This window comes from Euphorbia lathyris, chromosome 2 (assembly GCF_963576675.1).
Source record: "Euphorbia lathyris chromosome 2, ddEupLath1.1, whole genome shotgun sequence".
Lineage (NCBI taxonomy): Eukaryota > Viridiplantae > Streptophyta > Magnoliopsida > Malpighiales > Euphorbiaceae > Euphorbia > Euphorbia lathyris.
In genome coordinates, this window is record NC_088911.1 from 64,236,724 (window position 1) to 64,262,865 (window position 26,142).

The window sequence follows — 26,142 nt, forward strand, 5'->3', positions numbered from 1 at the left end:
AAAGTCATAATAATGTAACCTATCCTTCAAATTCCTTAGAAAAGACAGTAGCATTCTCATTTTCATTTGAAATGCCACCATATATATCCTAAATATCAATGTTGAGATTGGGATTAACTTCTACCATTTTGTTTATGATATATATTAGAAGCCCTATTGCAGAAGTTAGAAGACAATAGAATTTGCTCTGCTATTCCATGGACATTTGCCACTAGCTTCCAAAGTAACCTCTTGACAAATGGATTTCTGAACCCAAAAACCGCACATCTGAGAAATAAGAAACTTCACTTAGCACAATGCCATTGTTCTTTCAATTCAAATACAATACTCTTTTGAAACTGATCGTATGAGAAAATAACAGTTTATAATACAATAATAATTAAGTGAGCATCCTACTTACAATTAAAGCTAGCAGCTAAAATAGGCTAAATAGCTGAAATCAATCGAATATGAAATCCATAGGTTGCTTTCACTCCATGATTCCTTAATGTACCCTTGTTCCCATTTCAGAAACAAACTTGGATATTAAAAAAGGATGTAATTACTTAGTTATATGAACCTTGCAGCACAAGGATAATATACAAAAAGAAGATGGAGATATGTATCCAACATTTATACCAAACTCCTTGCACTTAGCCAAGTGCATCAAGTAATTTCTGGACTCAAGTACTATGTTGCACAGAATTTCATTGAAAAGAAAGATATACCAAATAAAAAAAAAGACAGTCAAGCATATTACTGTTAAAAATGATTTTATCAATGTAAAGAAATTACAGAGGGTGTAAACTCACCAAGTCAAGTGACCTGTCACTGTATATAAGAGAAAATGATTGGTATTCTTTTTCTAGCCAAGGATAACGTTGAAATATTGCATGAAAGATGATGTTATATTGACGTTAGAGTTGAAGAAGAAATACCTAAGCCAAGAGAAGATAAGATGTCTACAAATCTAACAGAAGCACAAGTAAAATGCAACTAAATGGACCAAAAGAAAAATAAATGGACAACTAAATGGACCCTTCCACGAATACCGGAAAAAGTGAGACTCAGACACTGAAATAATAAAAAGAATTATCTGATTCGTTAACTGTCTAGATATAAAATACTTGGTAGTATTGAAAAAGAACTAACTGTAATATATAAACCGGATCTTTGAGCCGATAAAGAGCATCGTGATTCTGAACTTACAATAGTAATCCTTATTTAGTAGAAAATCATATTCAAAATGCATGTTTGACCCAATCATTCCTAAATACACGTCCAATTCAAAATTGAAAATAATTAATAAAACATTGATAGCATTGTGATATTATCCCAAGGATCAAAAGAAAGATATACCAAATAAAAAAAAAGACAGTCAAGCATATTACTGTTAAAAATGATTTTATCAATGTAAAGAAATTGCAGAGGGTGTAAACTCACCAAGTCAAGTGACCTGTCACTGTATATAAGAGAAAATGATTGGTATTCTTTTTCTAGCCAAGGATAACGTTGAAATATTGCATGAAAGATGATGTTATATTGACGTTAGAGTTGAAGAAGAAATACCTAAGCCAAGAGAAGATAAGATGTCTACAAATCTAACAGAAGCACAAGTAAAATGCAACTAAATGGACCAAAAGAAAAATAAATGGACAACTAAATGGACCCTTCCACGAATACCGGTAAAAGTGAGACTCAGACACTGAAATAATAGAAAGAATTATCTGATTCGTTAACTGTCTAGATATAAGATACTTGGTAGTATTGAAAAAGAACTAACTGTAATATATAAACCGGATCTTTGAGCCGATAAAGAGCATCGTGATTCTGAACTTACAATAGTAATCCTTATTTAGTAGAAAATCATATTCAAAATGCATGTTTGACCCAATCATTCCTAAATACACGTCCAATTCAAAATTGAAAATAATTAATAAAACATTGATAGCATTGTGATATTATCCCAAGGATCAAAAGAAAGATATACCAAATAAAAAAAAGACAGTCAAGCATATTACTGTTAAAAATGATTTTATCAATGTAAAGAAATTGCAGAGGGTGTAAACTCACCAAGTCAAGTGACCTGTCACTGTATATAAGAGAAAATGATTGGTATTCTTTTTCTAGCCAAGGATAACGTTGAAATATTGCATGAAAGATGATGTTATATTGACGTTAGAGTTGAAGAAGAAATACCTAAGCCAAGAGAAGATAAGATGTCTACAAATCTAACAGAAGCACAAGTAAAATGCAACTAAATGGACCAAAAGAAAAATAAATGGACAACTAAATGGACCCTTCCACGAATACCGGTAAAAGTGAGACTCAGACACTGAAATAATAGAAAGAATTATCTGATTCGTTAACTGTCTAGATATAAAATACTTGGTAGTATTGAAAAAGAACTAACTGTAATATATAAACCGGATCTTTGAGCCGATAAAGAGCATCGTGATTCTGAACTTACAATAGTAATCCTTATTTAGTAGAAAATCATATTCAAAATGCATGTTTGACCCAATCATTCCTAAATACACGTCCAATTCAAAATTGAAAATAATTAATAAAACATTGATAGCATTGTGATATTATCCCAAGGATCAAAAGAAAGATATACCAAATAAAAAAAAGACAGTCAAGCATATTACTGTTAAAAATGATTTTATCAATGTAAAGAAATTGCAGAGGGTGTAAACTCACCAAGTCAAGTGACCTGTCACTGTATATAAGAGAAAATGATTGGTATTCTTTTCTAGCCAAGGATAACGTTGAAATATTGCATGAAAGATGATGTTATATTGACGTTAGAGTTGAAGAAGAAATACCTAAGCCAAGAGAAGATAAGATGTCTACAAATCTAACAGAAGCACAAGTAAAATGCAACTAAATGGACCAAAAGAAAAATAAATGGACAACTAAATGGACCCTTCCACGAATACCGGTAAAAGTGAGACTCAGACACTGAAATAATAGAAAGAATTATCTGATTCGTTAACTGTCTAGATATAAGATACTTGGTAGTATTGAAAAAGAACTAACTGTAATATATAAACCGGATCTTTGAGCCGATAAAGAGCATCGTGATTCTGAACTTACAATAGTAATCCTTATTTAGTAGAAAATCATATTCAAAATGCATGTTTGACCCAATCATTCCTAAATACACGTCCAATTCAAAATTGAAAATAATTAATAAAACATTAATAACATTGTGATATTATCCCAAGGATCAAAAGGGATATTCGCCTAAAGAATGCCACGTGTTAGTCGCCTGATACAGGAATTCTGCGGCGTATCGAAGTAAAGAGATCCGATGGGCGGATCACCAAGGACTCGCCAAGAGAGACCCGGGGGCGAACCTGTGAGGCGAATCTCCATAAACTCTCAATCCGCCATTCGAACGGCTGGGCCGATCCGACAATAAAGACCATTAATGAGCTATCAATTAGATAACCGCCACCTTAAGAGTAACCTGTAACCGCCATTAATGGGACATTAATGGAGACTTTCTAGTTACTGGAAGTTACAACTTCATAGCTATATATAGCCTGCGTCTCAGGCTATCAAGGTACACATTCACTTACCCTTTGTCAATTCAGTTTGCTCTCTTGTTCTTCCTTACTGACTTTGGCATCGGAGCTTCCCCCCGTCGAACCCAACGACGCCCCCACAGGGACGGAAGCTGATCGGAATTTCTCCACAAGTCATCAATTGGTGCGGTGAAGGTGGAACTCTTAATCAAATAAAGGGTTTTCGTTCACATTGGGAAAAAATATGACTAATGAAGGCCAGAATCCTTCCTCTGGGATTGAAACGCCCCTGGCAACACCCTCGAGCCAACCTGAATCAAGCGCTGGACGCACTGATTCGAGCACTCCAGCAGGAAGTCTATCGCCAGATGCATTCGTTGAAACATGCGCTGGAGCCATAGGAAGAGAGTTTGGCCCTGAAATGGAGAGACGCCTACGGTCATTCATGATCATACCAGAGCTTCAGCGTACCAACCCTACATCATCTCAATGGCAACAGGTTACTGTAGGATCTGGCGCCCATGATTCCTCATTCTTCCAATTCCGACCCACAGATTCCATGGTGACTACTACTGTAGCCGGTAATAACCCACCACTCATTCGGTAGTTATTTTCTGAAGTCGGTGGAAGTCGAGGGATAAATCTGGGCGGATCAGGCAATCCAAGTCGCCCGCGGTCAAGTCTTCTCCCTGAAGGCGGTTCAGAAGGGCGAAAGCACAAAAAGCGTAGAAAGGAGAAAAGTAGGCGGTCCGAATCGCCTTCGCCTCGGAGACCGAGATCCTCCCGCAAGGGTAGATCGCCCCCATCTACTGGACATAGACAGAGCAAAAGGCCAGTAGAGACACCACGTTCGAATGAGCCACCGCCACCACCACACTAAGGGGTTGATGGGCACATTCCTTCAGGAGGCCATGGTGGGGGTAACGGTCAAGCTCCCCCGGGCGGACAGGGTGGAGGAGGTGGAGGTGGAGGAGGAGGTGGAGGTGGAGGAGGAGGCGGACGTGGAAGCGGAGGCGGACGTTCACCATCGGATCCATCTTCAGGATCCAGCTCTTCATCTTCTCCAAGTAGATCTCCACGGAGAGGACGCCCAAGGGCGGGTCCGGAGAATTTTGACGATAGAGTTCAAGCTGCGGTGCTCCGCATGAATGAGGAGAATGCTAGGCATAATCCATTCGCCAATAGAGATTCGCCCTTCACGGCTTGGATCGAGGCGGAGGAAACGGATAGGCATTTTAAAATACCTAATCTCCCTATATACACGGGTGCTGACAACCCGGAGGCCCACGCCAGAAAATATCGAATACTGCTTCGCCTTAACCGTGCAATGGAACCAGTCCTATGCAAAATGTTTATCACCACGTTAGGAGGTCCCGCTTATGACTGGTTCCAATCTCTACCCCCTGGATCGATAGACAGTTGGGATCAACTAAGCAGAGAGTTTTGTGCCAAATTCGCCGGATGTATCCCTCCAATGGTCAAGTCACGGAAGCTTTTCGAATTAAAACAGAAGGCGAACGAATCCCTTCGAGAGTATGTAAACACTTTTAACAAATTGTGTATACAAATTGTTGATGTGGATATCTCCATGGCAGTAGAATCTCTGGTAAAGAACACAACATGTAAGAGTTTACAGGAGGATCTAATTCGAAAGAAGCCCAGCAGCATGGCAGAATTGATGGAGCGCTGCAAGGACTTTATGGAGGTGGATGACATTCGCCGCGAATCACTTTCTCCGCCTAGAAAGGACAAAGGCGAATCTCGCCACCGAGATAGAGAAAAGGACAAGCACCAAGACTCCTCCTCTAGAGGCCGGCGAAGGGGTTCCAAGAACAAATCGGCATTTGTCACGTCCTTCACACCTCTCAATGCCTCTAAGAGCGAAGTGCTCATGTGGATAGAGAACAGCCAGCATAAACGGAGCATTTCATACCCCGAACCAAAAGGGGGGGAGTACACCAACACTGGTAAAAATCCTAAAAATTATTGTAAATATCACAGGAAAAATGGCCATGACACAGATGCATGCTGGGAGTTAGCCCGGGAAATAGAACGTCTCATCGAGAGAGGTAAATTGGATCGGTTCATCCAAAATGATGGCAAGAAGGTAGATGGTGATAAATCCAGAGATGACCCGAAGAAGAAAGGAAAAGGGACCATCAATGTCATAGCAGGCGGACCTGGGTACCAACCTGTACTAAAAAAGGCAAAGACCACCGCTTTTGACAGGGCATCACTTAATCGCCCTTTTGCAGATGTAGGTCCAGAGATCTCCCCTCATGCGGATGCCTTGGTCATTACTATGATGGTGGAAGGCTGGGAAATGAAAAGAGTGATGATCGATACTGGGAGTTCGTGCAATGTCATCACAAGGGGAGCGTTTGCCAAACTAATGGTAGACCCAATCCAGGTGGAAACCACCATAGTGGACATCCTAGGAGTGACAGGACATACCATTCGAACAAAAGGCCAGGTAACATTAGATTGTGAGTTAGCAGATGAAGAACAAGTCTGGAAAGGCAATCTGGAATTCTCCATCCTGGATGGCCAGTTAGCCTATAATATTATCCTTGGGTGACCCTTTATCTCCGAAGCAACGGCCCTTATCTCCATACGCCACTTAACTCTTTACATCCCCACGTCCAAGGGAGGTGTAATGATCTGAGGAAGTCAAAAAGTGGCTCAGGAGACGTACTCAGCATCACTAATGATTCGCCCACAGTCTATAGATGAAGACGAGGAAGAACTGGTCACAATGGCCTTGGGCAAAATGGAGATGTACCTCATGGCGGATGAAAAACAGGTACGAATGGCTAAAGGGCTCAAGGAAGAAATTAAAGAAGCAATCACCAAGGTTCTCCATGAGGCAGAAGACGTCTTTGCATGGAAGGATGAGATCCTCCTCGGGATTAGTCCAGATGTGATCACTCACAAACTCAACATCGACAAAGATGCTGTTCCGGTTGCCCAAAAGCGGAGAAACCATGGCCTAGAAAGGCAGAAGGTGATAGAAGAGGAGATCACCAAGCTCCAGCGGGCGGATGCCATTGAAGAGGTACTTTATACACAATGGCTGGCGAATGTCGTTCTAGTGAAGAAAGCAGGCGGATCGTACCGCATGTGTATTGACTTTACAGATCTCAACAAAGCTTGTCCAAAAGACAACTATCCTTTGCCATGTATCGATATCCTCGTAGATGGAACCGCGAGACATGCTATGTACTCCTTCACTGACGTAAAGTCCAGCTATCACCAAATCCCAATGGAGCCATCAGATAGAATCAAGACCTCGTTCGTGACTCACCAAGCCACTTATTGCTTCAAAGTCATGCCCTTTGGGCTTAAGAACGCAGGTGCAACCTATCAACGGATGATGAACAAGATATTCGCGGAAAGCAAAGGTGATAACTACTCCGTCTATGTAGATGATATGATCATCAAGAGCACCACTGTGGAAAAACATGCAGATGATGTAAGGGAGGTACTGGGCGTACTCCGACGTCATAATATTAAACTAAACCCGGAGAAATGTACCTTTGGTGCAACATATGGAAAGTTCTTGGGATTCATGATTAGCGAGAAAGGCGTGAGCCCAAATCCTGACAAGATTAAGGCCGTTCTGGAGATGCAAGCGCCACGGAACATTAGGGAAGTGCAACGCCTTAACGGGCGGATCGTAGCCTTGGGCAGGTTTATCTCTTGTTCAGCCCGTAGATGTCAACCCTTTTACGAGGTGATCAAGAAGCAAAAGGCATTTGAGTGGAACGAGGATTGCGAAAAAGCTTTCGAGGGAATCAAACGGTTTCTCACAGAACCGCCCATGATGAGCCGACCCCTGAAAGGTGAGAACCTCTACATGTATGTCTCGGTTACAGATAAAGCTGTTTGCACGGTCATGATAAGGGAAGAGGATGGCCAGCAGTATCCAATTTATTACGTGAGCAAAGTACTAAAGGATGCTGAAACCAGATATTCCAAGCTTGATAAAATGGCATTGGCAGTTGTCACCACGGCAATCCGCCTTAGGCCTTACTTCCAGGCTCATACTGTTATAGTTCGAACGAATATACCAATGAGGAAGGTATTGCAAAATCCGGAAACTTCAGGGAGATTGATGGAGTGGGCAATCCGCCTTGGAGAATTTGATGTACGATATGAAAGCAGGTCAGCCTTAAAGAGTCAAGTCTTGGCAGACTTTGTGAATGAATTCACTGAAGAAGGGATGAATCTCCCTAAATCTCAAGTCGAAGAATGGATGATGTATACAGATGGAGCCTCCTAAGCCGATGGAGCTGGTATCGGCATCGTGATCAAAGTCCCCCAGTATATAAAGCTACGGTACGCAGCAAAATTGGATTTCCTTGCAACTAACAATGCCGCGGAATATGAGGCTCTAATATTGGGATTGCACCTGCTAAAAGAAATCATTCCTGAGCGGATCGTGATCTATAGTGACTCCAAGTTGATGGTCAACCAAGTGATCAAAAATTATGAAGTGAAGGATGATGTTTTGGCCAAATACGTCGCTGAAGTCAAAAAATTGCTAGATCACCTTGAAGCCAAAGAAACTAAATGGGAGTTGATCCATGTACCTCGTGGATCAAACACTGAAGCGGATCATCTAGCTAAAATGGCTTCTAGCAAGGAGAACTGGGATGATCCACAATGTCCATTCGAAGTTAAAGCAGCTCCGGCCTTCGCCTCGGAAGAGGTATCCCTACTCACGACAGTAGAAGGTGATTGGAGGACTGCCATCCGCCAGTATCTGTTAAATGGAGCACTACCTATGGACAAAGAGGAAGCTCGTCGGATAGTGAGGAAAGCGGCTTATTTCTCCATGATAAATGACTGCCTCTATAGAAAATCTTTTAGCCATCCTTGGTTGAAATGCATTTTGCCAAAAGAGGGACATCATGTCCTCAAGGAGCTGCATGAAGGAGCATGTGGAGCCCATGAGGCATGCGCCTCCATCCTAAAAAAGTCCAGACTAACCGGATTTTATTGGCCCATAGTAGAACTTGATGCACAGAAACTGGTGGAATCTTGCCATAATTGTCAGATTCATGCGAATGAATCTCATACTGCCAAACATCTCCAAAGGCCCATCATTGAAGGTCGACCCTTTGCCCTCTGGGGAATTGACATCATTGGACCATTTCCTCCTACTCGTAGACAAAGGAAGTATGTAGTAGTGGCAGTAGATCACTTCACCAAGTGGGTAGAGGCTGAAGCTGTCTCCTCCATCACTGCTGAACGAATGGTAGAGTTCGTCAAAGATAATATCGTGGGAAGATATGGCGGTCCTCACACAATCATCACCGATAATGGAACGCAATTCAACTGTGGCGAGTTCAAAGCTTTCTGTGAAAAATTGGACATTTTAAACAGATTTGCCTCTGTATATTACCCACAATCCAACGGTATGACTGAAGTCACGAATCGGGCAATCGTAAAAGGAATAAAGAAAAGGCTGGGGGAGCATGATAAGAAATGGGCGGATCAGTTAACAAGCGTCTTATGGGCGTATCGTACTACTCCTCGCACGGCCACGGGCGAAACTCCATTCGCCCTTTCTCATGGCGTGGAAGCTGTTATCCCAGTCGAGATATTGGTCCTGAGTGACAGAGTCGCCTTCTATTGCGAGGAGGACAACAGTCAGAGGTTGAAAGAAAGTTTTGATCAAGTGGAAGATAAGAGAGACAAGGCATATGTGCGTATGGCGGCTTACAAGCAGCGGATCGCAGCTTATCATGACAAAAATGCCAGACTTGTAGAATTGAATGTGGGAGATCTCGTGCTCCGCAAGGCCGACAAAATCCAATCAAAAGAAAGAAAAGGTAAACTGGGGCTCACCTGGACTGGTCCATATCGCATAGTGGACAAGATTGGTTTCGCCACATTTAAAATACAGGACATGGATGGAAATACATTGCCACGCACTTGGAATCTCCAAAATCTCCGCAAGTACTTCGCCAAAAAATAGAATGTAAACAAGGTCTTGAGTACTCTTTTTCCTTTAATAAGCTTTTTTCCCATGTGGTTTTTCTTATTAAAGGTTTTAATGAGGCTCACCTATAAGACCTGCTTGCTGTACTAAAGCGTATCTCCTATTAATAAAAAGCAATTGTTCTATTGTCCATATTCTTTTTAAGTATTTTCTTGCAGCAATATAAATATTCCAGTCTCAAAAAGAGGGGGGGCATCAACGCTTTCCACAATTAAAAAGTACTGCTATCTCATAGCTACTTTTTCTCCTCAAAGATAGGAGAACAATCTCATGGGTGGATCCATTTGTAGATGATCCCCATTCGAGATAGAGTTAAAACGTTCCTTGGACGCAAGGTCTTTACACTCTCTTACTCCCTTCCCAAAGAAGGGTTAACAAGTCCTAGGGCGTATCGCTTCACCTCAAAGATAGGTAGCAAGTTGATCCCTAAAGGCAGCTTTACTTCCTCTAAAGGAATAAAACAGCTTCAAACCTTCGCAAAGGTTCGCACAGTGGAGTATGGCTGGCCACCTACTCCAAAATAAATCCTAAATGCTTATATATTTACTTACGCAAACGTAAAGGTAAAAAGCAACCATAAGGATTAAAAAATTGTACTTAAAGTTTTACAAACAATAAACACTAAACATCAACAAGAGCATTCTCCTTAACATTCTTCTCGCCTGAAGCACCTGCTTGAGAAGCTTCCTTTTCCACAGCTCCAGATGCGCCCACCAAGGAGACCTCCTTTTCCACGGAAGGTGTTTGCCCAGGAAGAAGGGTGCCCTCGGTTATTAGCTCCTCACCCGCCTTTGGAGGTACTTCCTCGAGATCCACTAGCCTGACATTAGTGGAAGGTTTGCTTTCTTCGACGGGTCCCTTCATCCATTTCCGAACATAGTCACGGAGGTAGTCCTTGATGTCGGGGATTTTGTTATATTTGAGAACATCATCTGGGTCCGAAACGACGAACTGCGGATCTGTAAAATCGATCTCGGGATGCGCCAGCTGGACATACGCCATGATCAGTTCGCCGTAAAATAAAGCTTGCTCTCCAGCCATGTACTCTGCCTCTCCTAAAGCATTCTCATGCTCCTTGGCATCTGCCTCAATCTTCTCCTTTAGCTTTTTAATCTCGGCATCCTTGAGGGCAATGGCGGACGTGGCGGATGAGATATTCACGTTGGCATCAGCTATTTCTTTCTCCAACCTTTCTATGGTAGCCTTGTCCGCCACGCCTTGAAGGAGCTCAGCTTCCATAGCGCATATGCGAGTATACATCTGTCAAAGACAAACAGTTTTGTCAAGATGAAAGAACAAAGGTACAACTTTTTTTTAAAAAAATAGATCCTTTCTAGCAAGGGGACCTACCGTAAGAAGCTCCGTCTTTCCCCTTTGAGCATGGATTGATCCTGGAATCTGGTTCTGATTCCTCTGTACTTCGCCCAACTGACCTAGAGCCTCGTCTAGGTTATTAATAACAGATTCATTCTCCAAGGATCCTTGGACACCATACTTGGCGAACCAGTATCTGCCTAGGTCAGGCTTCGCCGTCTGCACCAAGATGTAAGGATCAAAACTTAGATTCCAAACATAACGAACAGATAAAAAAATAATAATAAAGACAACCTACTTGTTCCATATCCACCACAGGCATGGCGGATTTCATGGCATCCGCCATAAACTTTGGACCACCAGAAGCTGCGGGCTTCCTCCTTTTCAGGGGCGGATCGACCGCTGTATCAGCTAGACGTTTCCCAGCATCCTTTTGGGGATTCGCCGCCTGATCTTTCTTGCAAGCCTTATCCTCCAACAACTTCCTACGCTTCTCTGCAAGAGCATGATTGGCCTTAGATAAACCCCTGCCAAAGAGAACAATAAATTGATCAAGGTTCAAAGAAAGAAAACACAAAGTTACCTTGATCAAACTGGGCAATCTTCGAATAAATAAACTTGCCCCCTTCCCGGCAGATTAGGGGAATGTCACTCATCATAAAATCTAAGGCATCAGCATATGTCCAGGCCTCCGCCTTGACACTCTTCATGAGCTCCACCACTACCTCATCACTATCTGTTAGTATACGCATATCTCCCGCCATGTGCAAAGGTCTGGGATTCCAGAAGGTTGGGAAGCCTAGAGATTCGCCCTCATTTATCTTTATGTAGAAGAATTTTTCATCCCAACAATGGACGTTGGACATTTTGCCACTAAATGGAGAATACACTCCAAATTTTGCAAAAGTAAGGAAAGACTCAGACTTTCGCTTCGACGGTTTATGAAAAGCTCTGAAGATACGGGGAGTGTACACTACTCCTAAGTTCGAGGCCAGATAGCAGTCTAAAGCTATGTCTAACCAGCCATTAGGATGTAATTGGCTGACAGTGATATCAAAGTAAGAAAGGATGTCCGCCATCATCTTTGGAAGAGGAAGCCGGAACCCTCTCTCAACATGACTACAGTACACCGATAAGAATCCGCTTGGTGGACAGGAGGGTCGTTGGTGAGCCGCCGCCAACTGAGTCTCATAATTATTTATCCATGGGAAGCGACTCGCTAGATCCGCTAGATCCGCGGCACTCATACGAGACGGAGTGGACTCCGCTCGAGGTTTCTTTTTCCTAGGTAAGGCAGAAGAAGAGGCCATCACCCCAGAAAAATGCCTAAGAACTACGGCTGGAGCAGTACCGGTGATCGGAGTAGAAAGGTTTTGACTCCTACCTAGACGAGTTCGATCACGATTACACGCCGAGTTGTGTAACTCAGCTAAATCGGAGCTGCCCGTACCTTCGAAGGAAGAGGAATTTTCTGATGACGAAGTAGTCCAACTAAATACAAGCTCAGAGGAAGAAGTTAAATTAAAAAATTCAGAGGTTGATTCGGAGGATGAAAAAGAGCTCCTAAACATTCAGAAATAATAGAATGAAAAAGATGAACTTACATGAAAGTAAAAGCTTCGAAGAAACTCTGAAACTCCAGGAAAAGCTCTAGGCAACGAAGACGCAAAGGAAAATGAAGAAGAGGAACAAATGAGGAAGAAAGAGAAAGAGAAGAAGGAAGAAGACGGTTTCTCTCTCCTCGGGCGGTGCGCCTGCTACACGTGTCACTCCGTGATTGGCATCGAACAGAGTGCTCATTAATGCAGGTAATCATGACGGCGCGCAAAGAAGCTCAAAAGCCCTAAAGGACTTTAAGGGAACTTTGGGGGGGGGGGGGGCTTCTTATAACATTGTGATATTATCCCAAGGATCAAAAGGGATATTCGCCTAAAGAACGCCACGTGTTAGTCGCCTGATACAGGAATTCCGCGGCGTATCGAAGTAAAGAGATCCGATGGGCGGATCACCAAGGACTCGCCAAGAGAGACCCGGGGGCGAACCTGTGAGGCGAATCTCCATAAGCTCTCAATCCGCCATTCGAACGACTGGGCCGATCCGACAATAAAGACCATTAATGAGCTATCAATTAGCTAACCGCCACCTTAAGTGTAACCTGTAACCGCCATTAATGGGACATTAATGGAGACTTTCTAGTTACTGGAAGTTACAACTTCATAGCTATATATAGCATGCGTCTTAGGCTATCAAGGTACACATTCACTTACCCTTTGTCAATTCAGTTTGCTCTCTTGTTCTTCCTTACTGACTTTGGCATCGGAGCTTCCCCCTGTCGAACCCAATGACGCCCCCACAGGGACGGAAGTTGATCGGAATTTCTCCACAAGTCATCAAACATGAAACGTCAAAATTACATTTTAACAAAAGATCGGGTGGATGCTACTATTGGTGGAGTAGAAGTACATGTACTGGAGCAAAAAAATTAAACACCTACTATTGAAAAAGTTGGAGTTGTTATCTTTCTCTTCCTTTTTCACGCTCTACAACCTTCTAGGATTTTGACAGACCTAGCGAGAGATGGAGTTGCTCTCAAATCCTTGAAAACGTTAAATCTACCCTTTTATTGTAGTTGTCATATCTACCTTCTTTGTAAAAGTCACGATCTAGACTAGGGAGATATAGATATGAGAATACGAAAGATGATAGAAAGATGATAGAATAAAAAAGGAAGATAGATAAGAGCTTTCATGTTTAACCACCTGATTAAATTTGGCTAATTTTACACATGCAAATATAATTATTTTTCACGATATTATGTACCCTAAGCTTCAATCATTTTGGGAAAAGGGGTCGAAATTGTTGGATTTTACACATGGTTTGGGCTTTACTTCAAAATAATTGAATGAGGTTCAGTGCATATAGATTTTTGCTACCACTGCTAAAACCATGAACATGGATGACAACTCTTATGAAAATAAATGTTCAATCTGAAATACACATCTCTAACTAAGACTTGGGTTTTGCAAATCAACAAAGCGGTTCAAGGATCAACCAAATAAAGCTCACGGATGTTTTTTAGTAACAACTTAAATGAAAGTTAGCATTTAGCACATGATTTTTCTAACATGTCATCTGAACTCTAGCTAAGCAAAAGTAAAAAGCATGTTAAACCTTGTGATTTTGTAAGTAGGAGAGAAAATCTAACAGCTAATAATCATTCGAAAGCCAATATCTTGAGCATTTAAAAAATGAGAGAGAAAGGGAAGGGTGGGCAACATGAGAGGCAAAATTATCCTTGATCCACAAAAAAAGCAGACAATAAAAAAGACCACATGTTGGGTTTATATGATCCCATTAATTCATTACACAAAATAAGAAGATTGTAGATTCCTTACCCACAGTATCAAAGCTCTATACCATGGAAGTAACTCCTTGAGTAGAAACAACAATATCTGAAGGTTGAAACCTGATTCCTCTAGTGCCACTTCCTATAGTAAAGGGAAAGGAATCATTAGTCATGTACTGATCAGACAAAGTTAATGCAATTTTAATGAAGAATTATAGATGAAACATTCACCTAAGGAGAAATCTTGTGAAGTTAAACTTCATTAACAGTGAATGCAATTTACCCAATTTAATACTTTCGACAGGCAAAGCAAATTGTAGCTAATGAAATTAAATCATGAGTAGTGTTACTTCAGCAAACTAAAAAACAGGAATAATTGCATGAATAGATGAGCATTAGTTAGCTAAGAAGAAATTATTGAAAAACAGGAATAACATATGAACAGATGAGTAGTGTTCATTCTACACTGACTTTCTTTAAGTCACACTAGAAAGTATAAACTCGAATAACTCACTACAAGAAAGGGTTGGCTGGTCTTGTCACGACCATAAAGAATTCCCCATCTACAGATTAAGAAAAGGAAGAAATTCGACATAAGGAAGAATTAAATCATTCTCTCCATTCAGAGAGGAGCCCAAAGTCCTAAGAATAAAGACTAAGTTGGGGCTTTAACTTCGAGATGCAGGAACTGAAGGTCTAAGATCTACTCGTCACCGTCTTTCCTTAGTCTTTAGTCGAGCTAGTCTAGTTCTAATCTCTCCTTTATGGTTTTACAGCTCCTTTTCCTTGAAACCAAGGAACAGAGAAATAAAATTTGGCATGGTAGTTTTAGTTGTTTTTTCTGTCGATGCAAATTGATTAAGCTTCCATGGAAAGAATGAAAGGTTGGAGCCCTTTACTAATGCAATGGAATGTAATTGAGCACTGCCTGTGAAGGAAGGGCTAAACCTTTTAGCTTACTCTCTTTCTTTACCTATTAGTTACCTAATAACTGGAAGGTTAGAAACTAATTAGGGGATGAAAATTAGCCCTCAGATGATCAAACATGGGTCCAATTAATTGCTACTTAAAAAAGCAAAAAGCTAATCAAGAATAATAAAGCACCAGCAATCCCTAATTAAGTATAAATCCCATTATCATTGGGACTGCAATAAAATTTCAATCTGAAGCATGCAGAACATTGTCTAAAGTTCAATAAGATTAGAGATTTTACCTTTAGGTTATCTAATCAATTTCAATCAGTCCAAGAGCAATGATAAAGAGAGAACACAAGCATTTGAAACAATGAACATCAGTAAATATAAGAAACAATGAACACCTCCAAAACTGGCATTCCAATACACTTCCAGTATGTGAACAACCAAGATATAAAATCGATGTGAAGGACTGGAGTTATAAAATGGATGTGAAGGACTGGAGTTCACAAAATTGTTATAGGTCGAAGAGAATATCTTACAATGAAGATCACGCAATCACAAAAGAGGAGTAGCTGTAATTAGAGAGGAGTCGAGATCTCAAAGAAGATGGCGGAGACCAGTAGCAATTTAGGTGGATATGAATTTCGTCTGAGGTAAGATTTTACCTGAGCTTTTGCGAAAGCGGTCGTCTAAGCTTTCAATTTGGGGAAAGTAGGGTTTTGTCTATGCTTTTGATTTTGGGGAAAAAAAATTGGAGGGATTATTTGGAGAGAGATGGCGGTAACTCAATATTTGGGGGGAGGGAAACCTATTTTTTTTTGGGTAAATTTTTTTTTGGAGGCAATAGTAAGAATCAAATGTCTTATTAATACTATCTTTAAATAAAATAATAAGAATAATGAAAAATATAATATAATAAATTGTTAAAAAATTAATATTAATTAGAATAAAATAAAATAAAATTTCATAAAATATCCGTGACGTTTTGGTTATGAGCAATTTTACTTCTAACGTCTAAAATATGCAATTTTACCCCTAACTTTTGTAGCCAAGAGCAATTTTACCCTTAATGTTGATAATTTCAATCAATTTCAGACACTATTATAAAACACAAGTATTTTTGTAGTGCATGTGTTTTATAATAATATCTAAAATTGACCAAATTTGCGAATGTTAGAGATAAAATTGCTCTTAGCTACCAATGTTAGGGGTAAAATTGCAGCATTTTAGATGTTAGGGGTAAAATTGCAGCATTTTAGATGTTAGGGGTAAAATTGCACCATTTTAGACTTTAGGGGTAAAATTGCTCATGGCTGTAAATGTTAGAGGTATTTTTGCACCTTATCCATTTTTTTCCTCATATGTAAAACATACTACATAATAAAGTGTTTCAATTTTTTGTATATCTCTTGCAACACTTCATAAATAGTGTTCGAAAATACCATAGTAAAGTTAGTTTAACATATCTTTGGCAACACTTTCTAAATAATGTTGCAATTGATCGAATTTAATCCTATAAATTGCAACACTTTAGGGGCAACACATGTGTTTTAGGTTGCAAAAGACCATCTATGGTTTATTTATAAATGGCTTTGAACCGTAGAAATCTCTCTGGGTCGGAGCAGATTTCTACCTTAATCAAATTAGTATTTTATATCCGATAAGCCGCGGTCACGATCATATCTTCCGTAAAAGTAATTCTTTCAAGTGTTCAACAAAGTTTCTTTATAAATATGATTGTATAAAACGTTTTAATAAAAACACCAATTTATCATTTTGAAAATCATTTTGTCAGAACAATATCAAAATAACAACAGGAAGAATGTATTGAATAAAATAAATATATTATTAGTGAATTGCGAATCTTCACAAGTTAACAGAGAGGAAGAAACATGGATAGAATTTTGACGAAAACTTTGAGATCCTGGTTGTCAATCTTTCCCTCAAACTCCGTAGGTTTGTCAGACCTCTTTGCGCTTCAGCCGTTAGTTCTTCTCGCTGAATCTTCGGAATAGAGACCGGTCAGTCCACTACCAGAATGAAAACTTGTCTCTGATCAACCTTTGAAACTAAACTAATACTACTGTGTTTATAACTAATCTAATAACAACTTGTTTACATCAAGTTTGTTTATATAGAAATGTAAACTAATCTGACTCATTTCTGAGTCAGAGTTTCTTCAACATAATAACTCTCATAACCCTTAATCCACACTTGAATTCTGAAATGAATCACTTATTTATAGTTGGTGAATGGTTGTAATTGAAGGGTCGTGTCCGCTGGTGAAGGGTCGCTTTTATCCAAATGAACGGACGCGTTTTTTGGATTTAAACATGTGAAAACGGTGCAGAATTCTTTGCTGTCTCATATGAGATTCCGAGAATCTCAACTGAGACAGGGGGCATAGGAGAAAGCTGAAAACTTCAGATTTTCGGTGACTGGCATCAGCATTTCGCGACTGAGATTCTAAAAATCTCAGTCGCGATAGGGGTATTCTTCCCCGTCTTTCGGCACGAAACTTAGGTTTTTCCCTCGTTTTTGCTCCGTTTTAGCTCCTATTTGGATTTAACCAAATAATTAAGTACCTTGCATCAAAGAAGTAAATAAAGACGTAAAAGTACTCTAAATGAATATAATTAGCACGATTTCAATGTAAATTTAACGTATTTATATATGATATTTTAGGTATATTTTGGGCTTAACACTGAACATTGAGAAGTTGAGGAGATTAGCTCACGAGTGCCGATCAGCTCAAAGTTCAACTTGGTAAAATATTGATTCAACTCAGCAGAGGTAGCATAGCCCGTGTTGACTGTAGAAAGAGCATTAATTTGGCCTTGCAGGGAATCCATGTGATTCACCATCATTAACTGTAGTTCGGCCAGCTTGACGATGGATTCTTGCTTGGGTTGCTGTGTTTGGACAGTTTCCATTACACTTACCAGATCTTTGAGACCCTTGATCTCATTGAGGAGCTGAGTGATAGACGAGATTTGTAGAGACTCAACATTAGCAGACCCAGCAGCATCGGTATGAGAAGTATTCAAATCCTGAAGAATAGTTTGAGCGGAGTCAATAATGCGACGTCCGGACTCAGTAGCATGAAGATAGGCATATGACGTTTCAGGAATTGACTCAGTTGCCGGAATTCGAGTGGAACCAGAGGGGCCAGCATGGTCAACTGTTGGGCTTTTATTTAGATCAGCTGCAGGAACTGACTTATCAACATTCTGCGATATTGGAGTGGAAGGAGGTGGATCAGTAGAGATATTGGCCTGCTCAATGTTGGTTTGAGTTGGTGCAGGAGGAGTCAACTCAGTTTGAGCAGGATTTTCCTTAGCATGATTTTCATGTTGAGCAGCTTGGACTTCGAGCTCTTGCTCGGCAGGAATTGGATTTTCTAGAGTCTTGGCTTGTTCCTCAGGATGAGTAACAGAGGCTTGCTTTTGCTGAAGTTCCTGTGGAGAAGGCTCAGTGGGATTGGAGAAGAATTTGAACTGCATATCTGATAGATCAGTAATGGGATCCCGCAGAGGAGAGTCATCCAGAAGGTCAATAACGGGCGATTTGTAAGCCTTTTTCTTGAGTCGCCTTAACTTCTTAGCCTTTGGAGGAGAGGGGTCAGCTCGAATAGAATCAAGAGATTCAGAAGGTGAATTTACCCTTAGGTCAGTATTGAGTTCATCCCCGTCTATGTCTTGCTCTTGGAACTCAGCATCAACTGTCTTACTCGGCACAGTTGGATTCTCAGCCTGCTCAATATCCGCTGTTTGTTCTTGCTCAGCATTATCTTCCTGACCTGGCTCAACATCATCATGCTGACCTTCATCGTTTCTTAGTTATTCTGCTTCTTGGCCAGCAGGGATTTTCTCAAGGTCAATCTCTTGGCTTTTCATGAAGTGGGAATCATCAGAAACAGCAAAACCAAGAGGGACAACATCAATTGGACTTATACCAGAAGATTTCTTCTTCTTCCTCAGAGGTGTTTCCTCACTCTCTTCTTCAGGCTCAACTTGCCTTTTTCTTTTCTCTGCTGACTTAGTTGTGTCCTGAGTTTGTCTAGCATCAACTTTCTTCCCCTTTGATACAATCCTGATTTTCTTTGGAACAGCATCAACATCTTTGGAACAGGTTTGAATTGATTTCCTCTTTTTCTCTCGCTTGGCTTGGTCAGCAGGTTCAGCCACGGAGTTCTTCCCTTCATTGGGTTGCACATCCTGTACATCATCAACTTCTTCCTCATTTTCCTCGATGGCCTCTTTTCCCTTTTTAGACTTGAGGGGTTGGTCATATACTAACCCGAACAGCAGAGCCGCTGTGATTTCAGTTCCGCAAGACTCAGTCTCATTAATCAAGTCTATTTGATGATCTTCAAGGATTCTGGTAATGAGGGACCCCAACCTGAGTTTCCCAGTACTTCGTTGAAGTGCTTCGACAAGAAACACCGGCATGTTGAGTGGTTGATAGGTCAGCATGTGCCAGATGAAGCACTGCTCAAAGTTTGAGGTGGATGATGCTGAGTTGATTTTTGGGAAGATAAAGTTAGTTAGCAGGTAGTGAGCCATCTTTTGATTCTGACCCATACATGTACTAGCTATTTCCCCTTTGTGATTCTCCGGCTTACAGAACGTCATGACGTGGTCAAGTTTCTCCTTTGTGGTTCTGAATTCTTTCCTTTTGGCTGGCAGGTTTAGCAGGGTTGCTAGGTAGGATGGGGTAATCGTTATCTTTTGGCCTTTTAAGACCAACAATAACAACAACAACAAGAACAGGAACAATGAGAACGCTGAAACAGGAGCTGACACCTGCTCGATGAGTGAAATTTTAGCACCACACCGACACCAGAACCTGGCTGAGATCGTTGCCCCAAAAATTTCAGCTAATTCCTATGAAATCAAGTTTGGCATAATTCACTTGATACAACAGACAGGACTGTTTAGAGGAGAAGTGCATGAAAGCCCGAATGATCATCTGGATCGCTTTCTGATTTGTGCAGACACTGCGAGAACAAATGGGGTTCCCCAAGATGCCGTCAGACTGAAGCTATTTCCGTTCTCACTAACTGGACAAGCTTTAGAATGGCTGAGATCGATAGAGCCCAGGTCAATCACCACGTGGGCGGGACTGGAAAAGGAGATCTTATCTTACTACTTCCCTCCTTCGAAGACAGTGATGCTGAGGAGTGAAATCACTTCATTCCACCAACCCGAGCACGAAGCGCTCCACGCATCCTGGACCCGATTCAGAAAGATGTTGCGCATGTGCCCTCATCATGACATACCTAAACACCAGTTGGTGAGAGTCATTTATAATGGCTTGACGCCCATTAACCGAGCTATTGTGGACTCCACTACGGGTGGAGATCTGTTTAGGAAGACTGCAACAGAGGTGTATGATATGATCAATGAACTGGCGAGGAAGAGTGTGCAATGGCAAGAGGAGAAAGTCGATGGGCCGTCAAGGCAGCGGTTATTTGCTGTGGAAGACTAGGATCAGAACCCGGTTGTTGCAGAGCTGAGCAAGAAGATGGACGTCCTGTTGGCGAAATTCAGCCAACCTCCCACCTGTGTGCATTGTGGTGGTGACCACCATGGAAAGGACTGTCAAGCAGGTAGCCCTTTCGCTGGAGATGGGACAGAGATGGTCAATTACGTTAGAGGACAGCAGAGGTACAATTAGAACTACAATAACTACAACCCCAACAACTACAACTCCTACAACAACAACAACAATTACAGGAGGCCTCAGCACCTGAACATATCTTACGGGAGCTCAAACCAGAACGTGCTAAGGCCTCCCAACGGTTTTGTCCAGGAGCACAGAGAGCAGGGGCTTGGCATGCCCCCATATCAGCAGTAGAATCAAGGCCCTATGCCACCTTCCAAGGAATCTAATGAGGTGGTGACTCTCTTGAAAGAAATATCGACCAGGCTTGCTAACAATGAAGCCTTCTGCAATGATCTGAGCAATCAGGTAGCTCATATCAATAGGGATAGACAGGAAAGGCTACAGGGTTCTCTCCTAAGCACAACAGAGAAGAATCCAAAGATCCTGAGGAAGGATTCAGTAATGGGGAAAATCGGGTTCTCCCGGATTTAATTCAAATTTGAACAATCGTTTATGCTTTCAGTTTTTATTTTTTTTATTATTTCATTTTTTTATGAATATTGTTGATTGCTTTACAGAGGGCGAGCCTTGGCGCAACGGTAAAACGTTGTTGTCGTGTGACCAGAGGTCACGGGTTCGAGTCTTAGGAGCGGCCTCTTGCCAATTAAATTGGCAAGGGAAGGCTTGCCCCCAATACACCCTTGTGGTGGGACCCCTCCCCGGACCCTCGCTCAGCGGGGACGCGTAATGCGACCGGGCCGCCCTCTTTATTGTTGATTGCTTTACATTTGATTTTCGGTTGTCGGTTTTGAACTCCCCGTATATGCTTTTTGCTTTCTCTGTTAAAAAAAAAGAAATTTTGCGATTTTTCGCCCCCGGGGTGCCCAGCTCGCCAAGCTAGGCACCCAGCTTGCGCGAACTAGGCACTGTCGCCCAGCTCGGGCGAGCTGGCCAGCTCGACCGAGACGGGCGAAGTTCAGGAATTTCTCCCGAACTAAAAAAAACATAAAATTAAAAGAATGGGGGGATGAATATCACCCCCCCTCCCCCCCTTTCTTCTTCCTTCCTTCTTCTCCTTTCTCTTTCCTTTTTCCCTTTTCTCTCTCTAACCATCCCTAACCCCTAAACTCTTGATTTTCAACCGAAATCAACGATTAAGGTATGAATTCTTACCTATTTTTTTTATTTCAAGCATGATTCTAACATTAGTTTTTAGTTTAGATTCTTTGTTTTTTATTTCTAGGAAAACCTAGGTTTTGGGATTTTTTTCCCCTTTCTTCAATTTTTACTTTCTTTACTTGTTTCTCTTAGTTTCCTTGCAAATTAATGACTTTTTGATGATTGATATTTGCTTTAAACATGATAGTGAGTTTCTAATTTGTGTTTTCGAAGAAATTGCTCAATCTAGGTATTTTCTCCATTTGAGCTCGAAATTCGACTATGCGATTTATAGCCGAAACCTTGATAATAGGACTCTATTTCACATCCTTAACATATATTGGTCGATGGGCCTCGTTAAGTTTGCACGTATTAACAGTTACGGGTCAAGTTCTAATTTTTTAAGGACCAAAACCTTACATTTTGGTCCCTAAGTTTCTAACTTTAGAATTAATCATGCTTTGTGAGTTGATTGTTTGGGTGATTTAGTATTACTGACTAACTGTATGTATATTAACATATTCTGACCAGACTGTTTTTTGTTACTGTTAGCCCAGAAAAATAAAATAATTATTTTTATGTATATAAAAGCTTAGGTTATGTTTTTAAGATATAGTTTATATTTTCTGGAAATAATATACGTATAAACTAAGCTTCGACCCGTGGAAAATCCGGCACCACGCGGGGCGTGTCTTCAAATACGCAGCGCGTAAACAAGGCGTCCGGAGAAATCAACGTCAAAATGCAAACACGCAGCGCGCCCTTCACCTTACGCGGGGCGTAATTTCTCACGCGGGACGTATTTGCCAATACGTCGTGCGTAAGACGCATTCGCGGAGCATGCCAGGATCAGAGGCTTGAAGACGCGGGGCGTATCTACAAGATGCGGGGCGTATCTACAAGACGCGGGGCGTAATCCTTCACGCGGGACGCGACACCAGAGACGCCATGCGTGAAAACCATCAATGAAACGCACTAGGCCTAATGTCCGCCAACACGCAGGGCGTAGCAGAGCATACGCGGGGCGTGTCGTCTCGTCCAGAAGCAGTTAACGGCAGTTTGAGGAGGTTAAGTTAGTTAATTAGAGTTAGTTGGGTTTGGTTAAGTTAGTTGGTGACTATTTACCAAAATACCACTGATTATTTACCAAAATGCCACTCTAAAAAACTATAAATAGACCCCCTCCCCTTCCTTATTTTTCACACTCAACACAAACACAAACCCCTCTCTAAAGGTCCCTTTCAATGCTCTCTCTTTTCTAGTTCTAAGTTTTAAGTTCTTAGCTTCTAGTTCTTCAAGTTCTTCAAGTTCTTCAAGTTTTTCCTTTTCGTTCTTCATTTTTTCTTAGCTTTGATCCCTTTTTTAAGCTCTTTTTAGCTCCAATTCAAGTTCCAATAGTCTTTCTTTCAAGTTTCTCAATTCAATTTAGCATTCCTAAGATGTTACTCTGCTCAATTTTCAATTAGAATTTCATTTCCAAATCAATTTTCCAGATTCGTCCAATCGTTTTCAAAGCCAAATTCCGTCCATTTAAAATCATTTTTTGCTTTCAATCTCTTCAACAAAGTTGTTCCAGACGTCCTGAAGTTCGATCTAGTATATTTATTTTCCCAATTCCGAGTCCAGAAACTCTATTTACAAATTAATCTTTGCACACCAAATTCTTTTAGCTATTCTGCCCAGATTCTTCCAGATTCGTCCAGTCATTTTCAACTCTCAATTACGTCCATTTAAATTCCGTTTTAGCTTTCGAGCCCTTATACAAAGTTGTTCCTGACATTCTGAAGTTCAATTTACACTACTTACAAGCCCAATTCCGCATTCTTAAGCACTCAAACCAAGCTCCCGAGGTTAAGGTCTAAATCTGCCCCATTTGCCTACCAACGTTTTGCCATTGCACCAAGCACATACCGTACGGGCCCGACCGATTGCAGCTCTCCAAGGACCTCACGCCGATGCCAAAATTCAACATCAATCCGAGATAGCTATTGTGGCTCCGAGTTTGTTGTTGAATTCCAAGTTTTATTTAATTGCATTTCAATTCCTCGTATTTGATTTGTTATTACATTTCAATTGAATTAGTTATATGTTTAGTATAGAAGTTCTTCAATTGTAATTCATTTCCAATTTCATGTTTCAAACGCTTATTCAATCAATAAAATACCAATTTTTCACTAAATCTTGTGTCAATTTCGCACTTTAAATTCCTTTATTTTCTCGTCTTCAATTTACCCGCATTAGCTTAAATAAAACAATTTATCTAGCAAAGTTTCTATAACGGCGCTAGAGACCCAAGAGGGACTTTTTCAATCCTTGCGTCCCTCGCTAATCGCTTCGTTTAAGATTTCAAGTTTTGGCGCGCAATTACATAAACTTAACCGTCTTTAATATTTTGAGAAATAATTTCTCTGGCACGCCCGCACCCTAACCACACGTGACAAGGTTGAAATTAGCATATTCGCAAAATATCGCTAACAATTTTTGGCACGCCCAGTGGGACATTTTCTTTAGGCTTTGCCAAAAATTGAAAACCCATCACACACATTTTTTCTCTTCACACTCTTTATCCCACTTCCACTTTACCAAAATTTATTAGCTAACGCTACAATTTTTGGCACGCCCAGTGGGACCTTGTTTTAGGCTTTCGCCAAAAATTTCAATACATTTTTCTTATAACCCGATTCACATTTATTTTATTTATTTATTTATTTTCCACTTATCCTTTATGCTTTGCTTTTATTTCATTTATTTTCCTGTTCTTTCTTTGTTCAATATTAGTTTACTAACTTGATTTCATCATTTTTACTTATAAGTATTCACGAAGAATGCCTCCTAGAAAGAACACGGGGAAAGATCCCATCCCATCGGACTCCGAAGAGAGTCAAAATCAGAACCGGGACCAGAGCAATGAACCTGGTATGCCCGAAGGCGGTGCGGCTGAGACCATGAACAATAGCGGAGGTGCAAACCAACAACCACCTCAAGGCTCACCCTCATTCGACCTAACACCCTTTTTTACGAAACTAGAAAACCAAATCGACCAATTCCTACGCGGATTTTCACAATCCATGAAGGAGAGTCATGAGGACATATGCAAGGCAATGCAAGCCAACAACGAGGTGGCAAACAATTCCAATAAGGGATCGGCTCTCGAGGAAAGGATCGTTGATTTAACCGGAGAGATCAGTAAAATCCCGAAAAAGTGCGCCGAGTTGTTCACACAAAGGTCGACATCTCAAGGACCGGCAGATTGCGGGAAGAAAACACTGACATCAAGAGCTGGGGAAAGGTATACCCCGCCACCAGCTCGAGAAGAGAATCTCAGGTTCAATGAGCGCGGTGACAGCATCAGCCCAGAACCTACTCAAGTCCCGCCACCTCAACAACAATTTAGGTCTCATACAGGACCTAGCAACCATGCCGAACATTACGAGGAAAGCTATGCTCATAATGTGGGGGGCAATGCGAGACAAGCCAACTTTCACCCACAACGGACGACGAATACACGCATGGAGCCCACCACCGCCAACAACTTAGGAGAGACCCAACGCATAAGAAACATCGTCCAAGAGATCTATGGGCCAGCCGTGAGGGAAGTACACCGACCCGAATTCCAGAAACCCTATCCATGACACTATGATCAGTTATACCTGTTTCCCCACAATTTTAGAGTGCCTGATTTCACTTTATTTTCAGGGGAAGAAGGGCAATCCACCATGGAGCATGTGTCACGCTTCACCTTTCAGTGCAGTGGTTTAAACATGGACACGAACTTCGACATGTTACGTTTGCGGTTATTCCCAGGTTCACTAACGGGACCAGCTTTCTCTTGGTACACCACCTTACCATCCGGATCCATTCTTGGGTGGGAGCAAATGGAAAGACTGTTTCACAACCAGTTTTATCGGACAGAGCCCGAGGTCTGTGTTGCGGAGCTGTCCCGAATGACACAGCAGCATGGAGAGCCGGTTGAAAATTTTATCAACCGATTCAAAAAGATGCGACATCGTTGTGGAATCAACATCCCCAAGGTCGAGTTCGTGAAGATTGCCCAACGTGGGTTGGAATTCGAAAACTGGAAGAAGTTTCAGGGGATAGATTTCCGCGATTACTACGAGTTGGTGGCCAAGGTTTCCGAGTACGAGGAGTTGATGAGGGAAGATCATCGATGCAAGAAGAACTCTGTGGGAAGCTACCAAGGGGAGGTACAAACGCATGAGGTAGCCATCGCCGACTTAACAAACACCGGGTCTCGAGCGTGTCCTGTGTTGTTAAAGAATC

The 26,142-nt window shown here is 41.3% G+C and overlaps 1 protein-coding gene across 1 annotated transcript; it reads right to left on the minus strand.

Annotated features, from left to right (window-relative positions):
• Positions 1 to 10,140: 10,140 nt before the first annotated feature.
• LOC136217065 (uncharacterized) lies at positions 10,141 to 15,143 on the minus strand. Its single transcript, XM_066003645.1, has 4 exons — positions 14,694 to 15,143; positions 14,229 to 14,321; positions 10,870 to 11,052; positions 10,141 to 10,779 (listed from the first exon to the last, which is right to left on the minus strand). Exons 1-4 carry the CDS (start codon positions 14,772 to 14,774, stop codon positions 10,141 to 10,143), a joined length of 996 nt encoding a protein of 331 aa, XP_065859717.1. The 5' UTR covers positions 14,775 to 15,143.
• Between the last annotated feature and the right edge of the window lie 10,999 nt (positions 15,144 to 26,142).

Coding starts and splice junctions, on each gene's coding strand:
- LOC136217065 (XM_066003645.1), bottom strand. CDS start 14,774: ATGTCGAATTTCTTCCTTTTCTTAATCTGTAGATGGGGAATTCTTTAT. Junction 14,322..14,693: donor CCAGCCAACCCTTTCTTGTA/GTGAGTTATTCG, acceptor CCTTTACTATAG/GAAGTGGCACTAGAGGAATC. Junction 10,780..10,869: donor GAAAGACGGAGCTTCTTACG/GTAGGTCCCCTT, acceptor TGTCTTTGACAG/ATGTATACTCGCATATGCGC.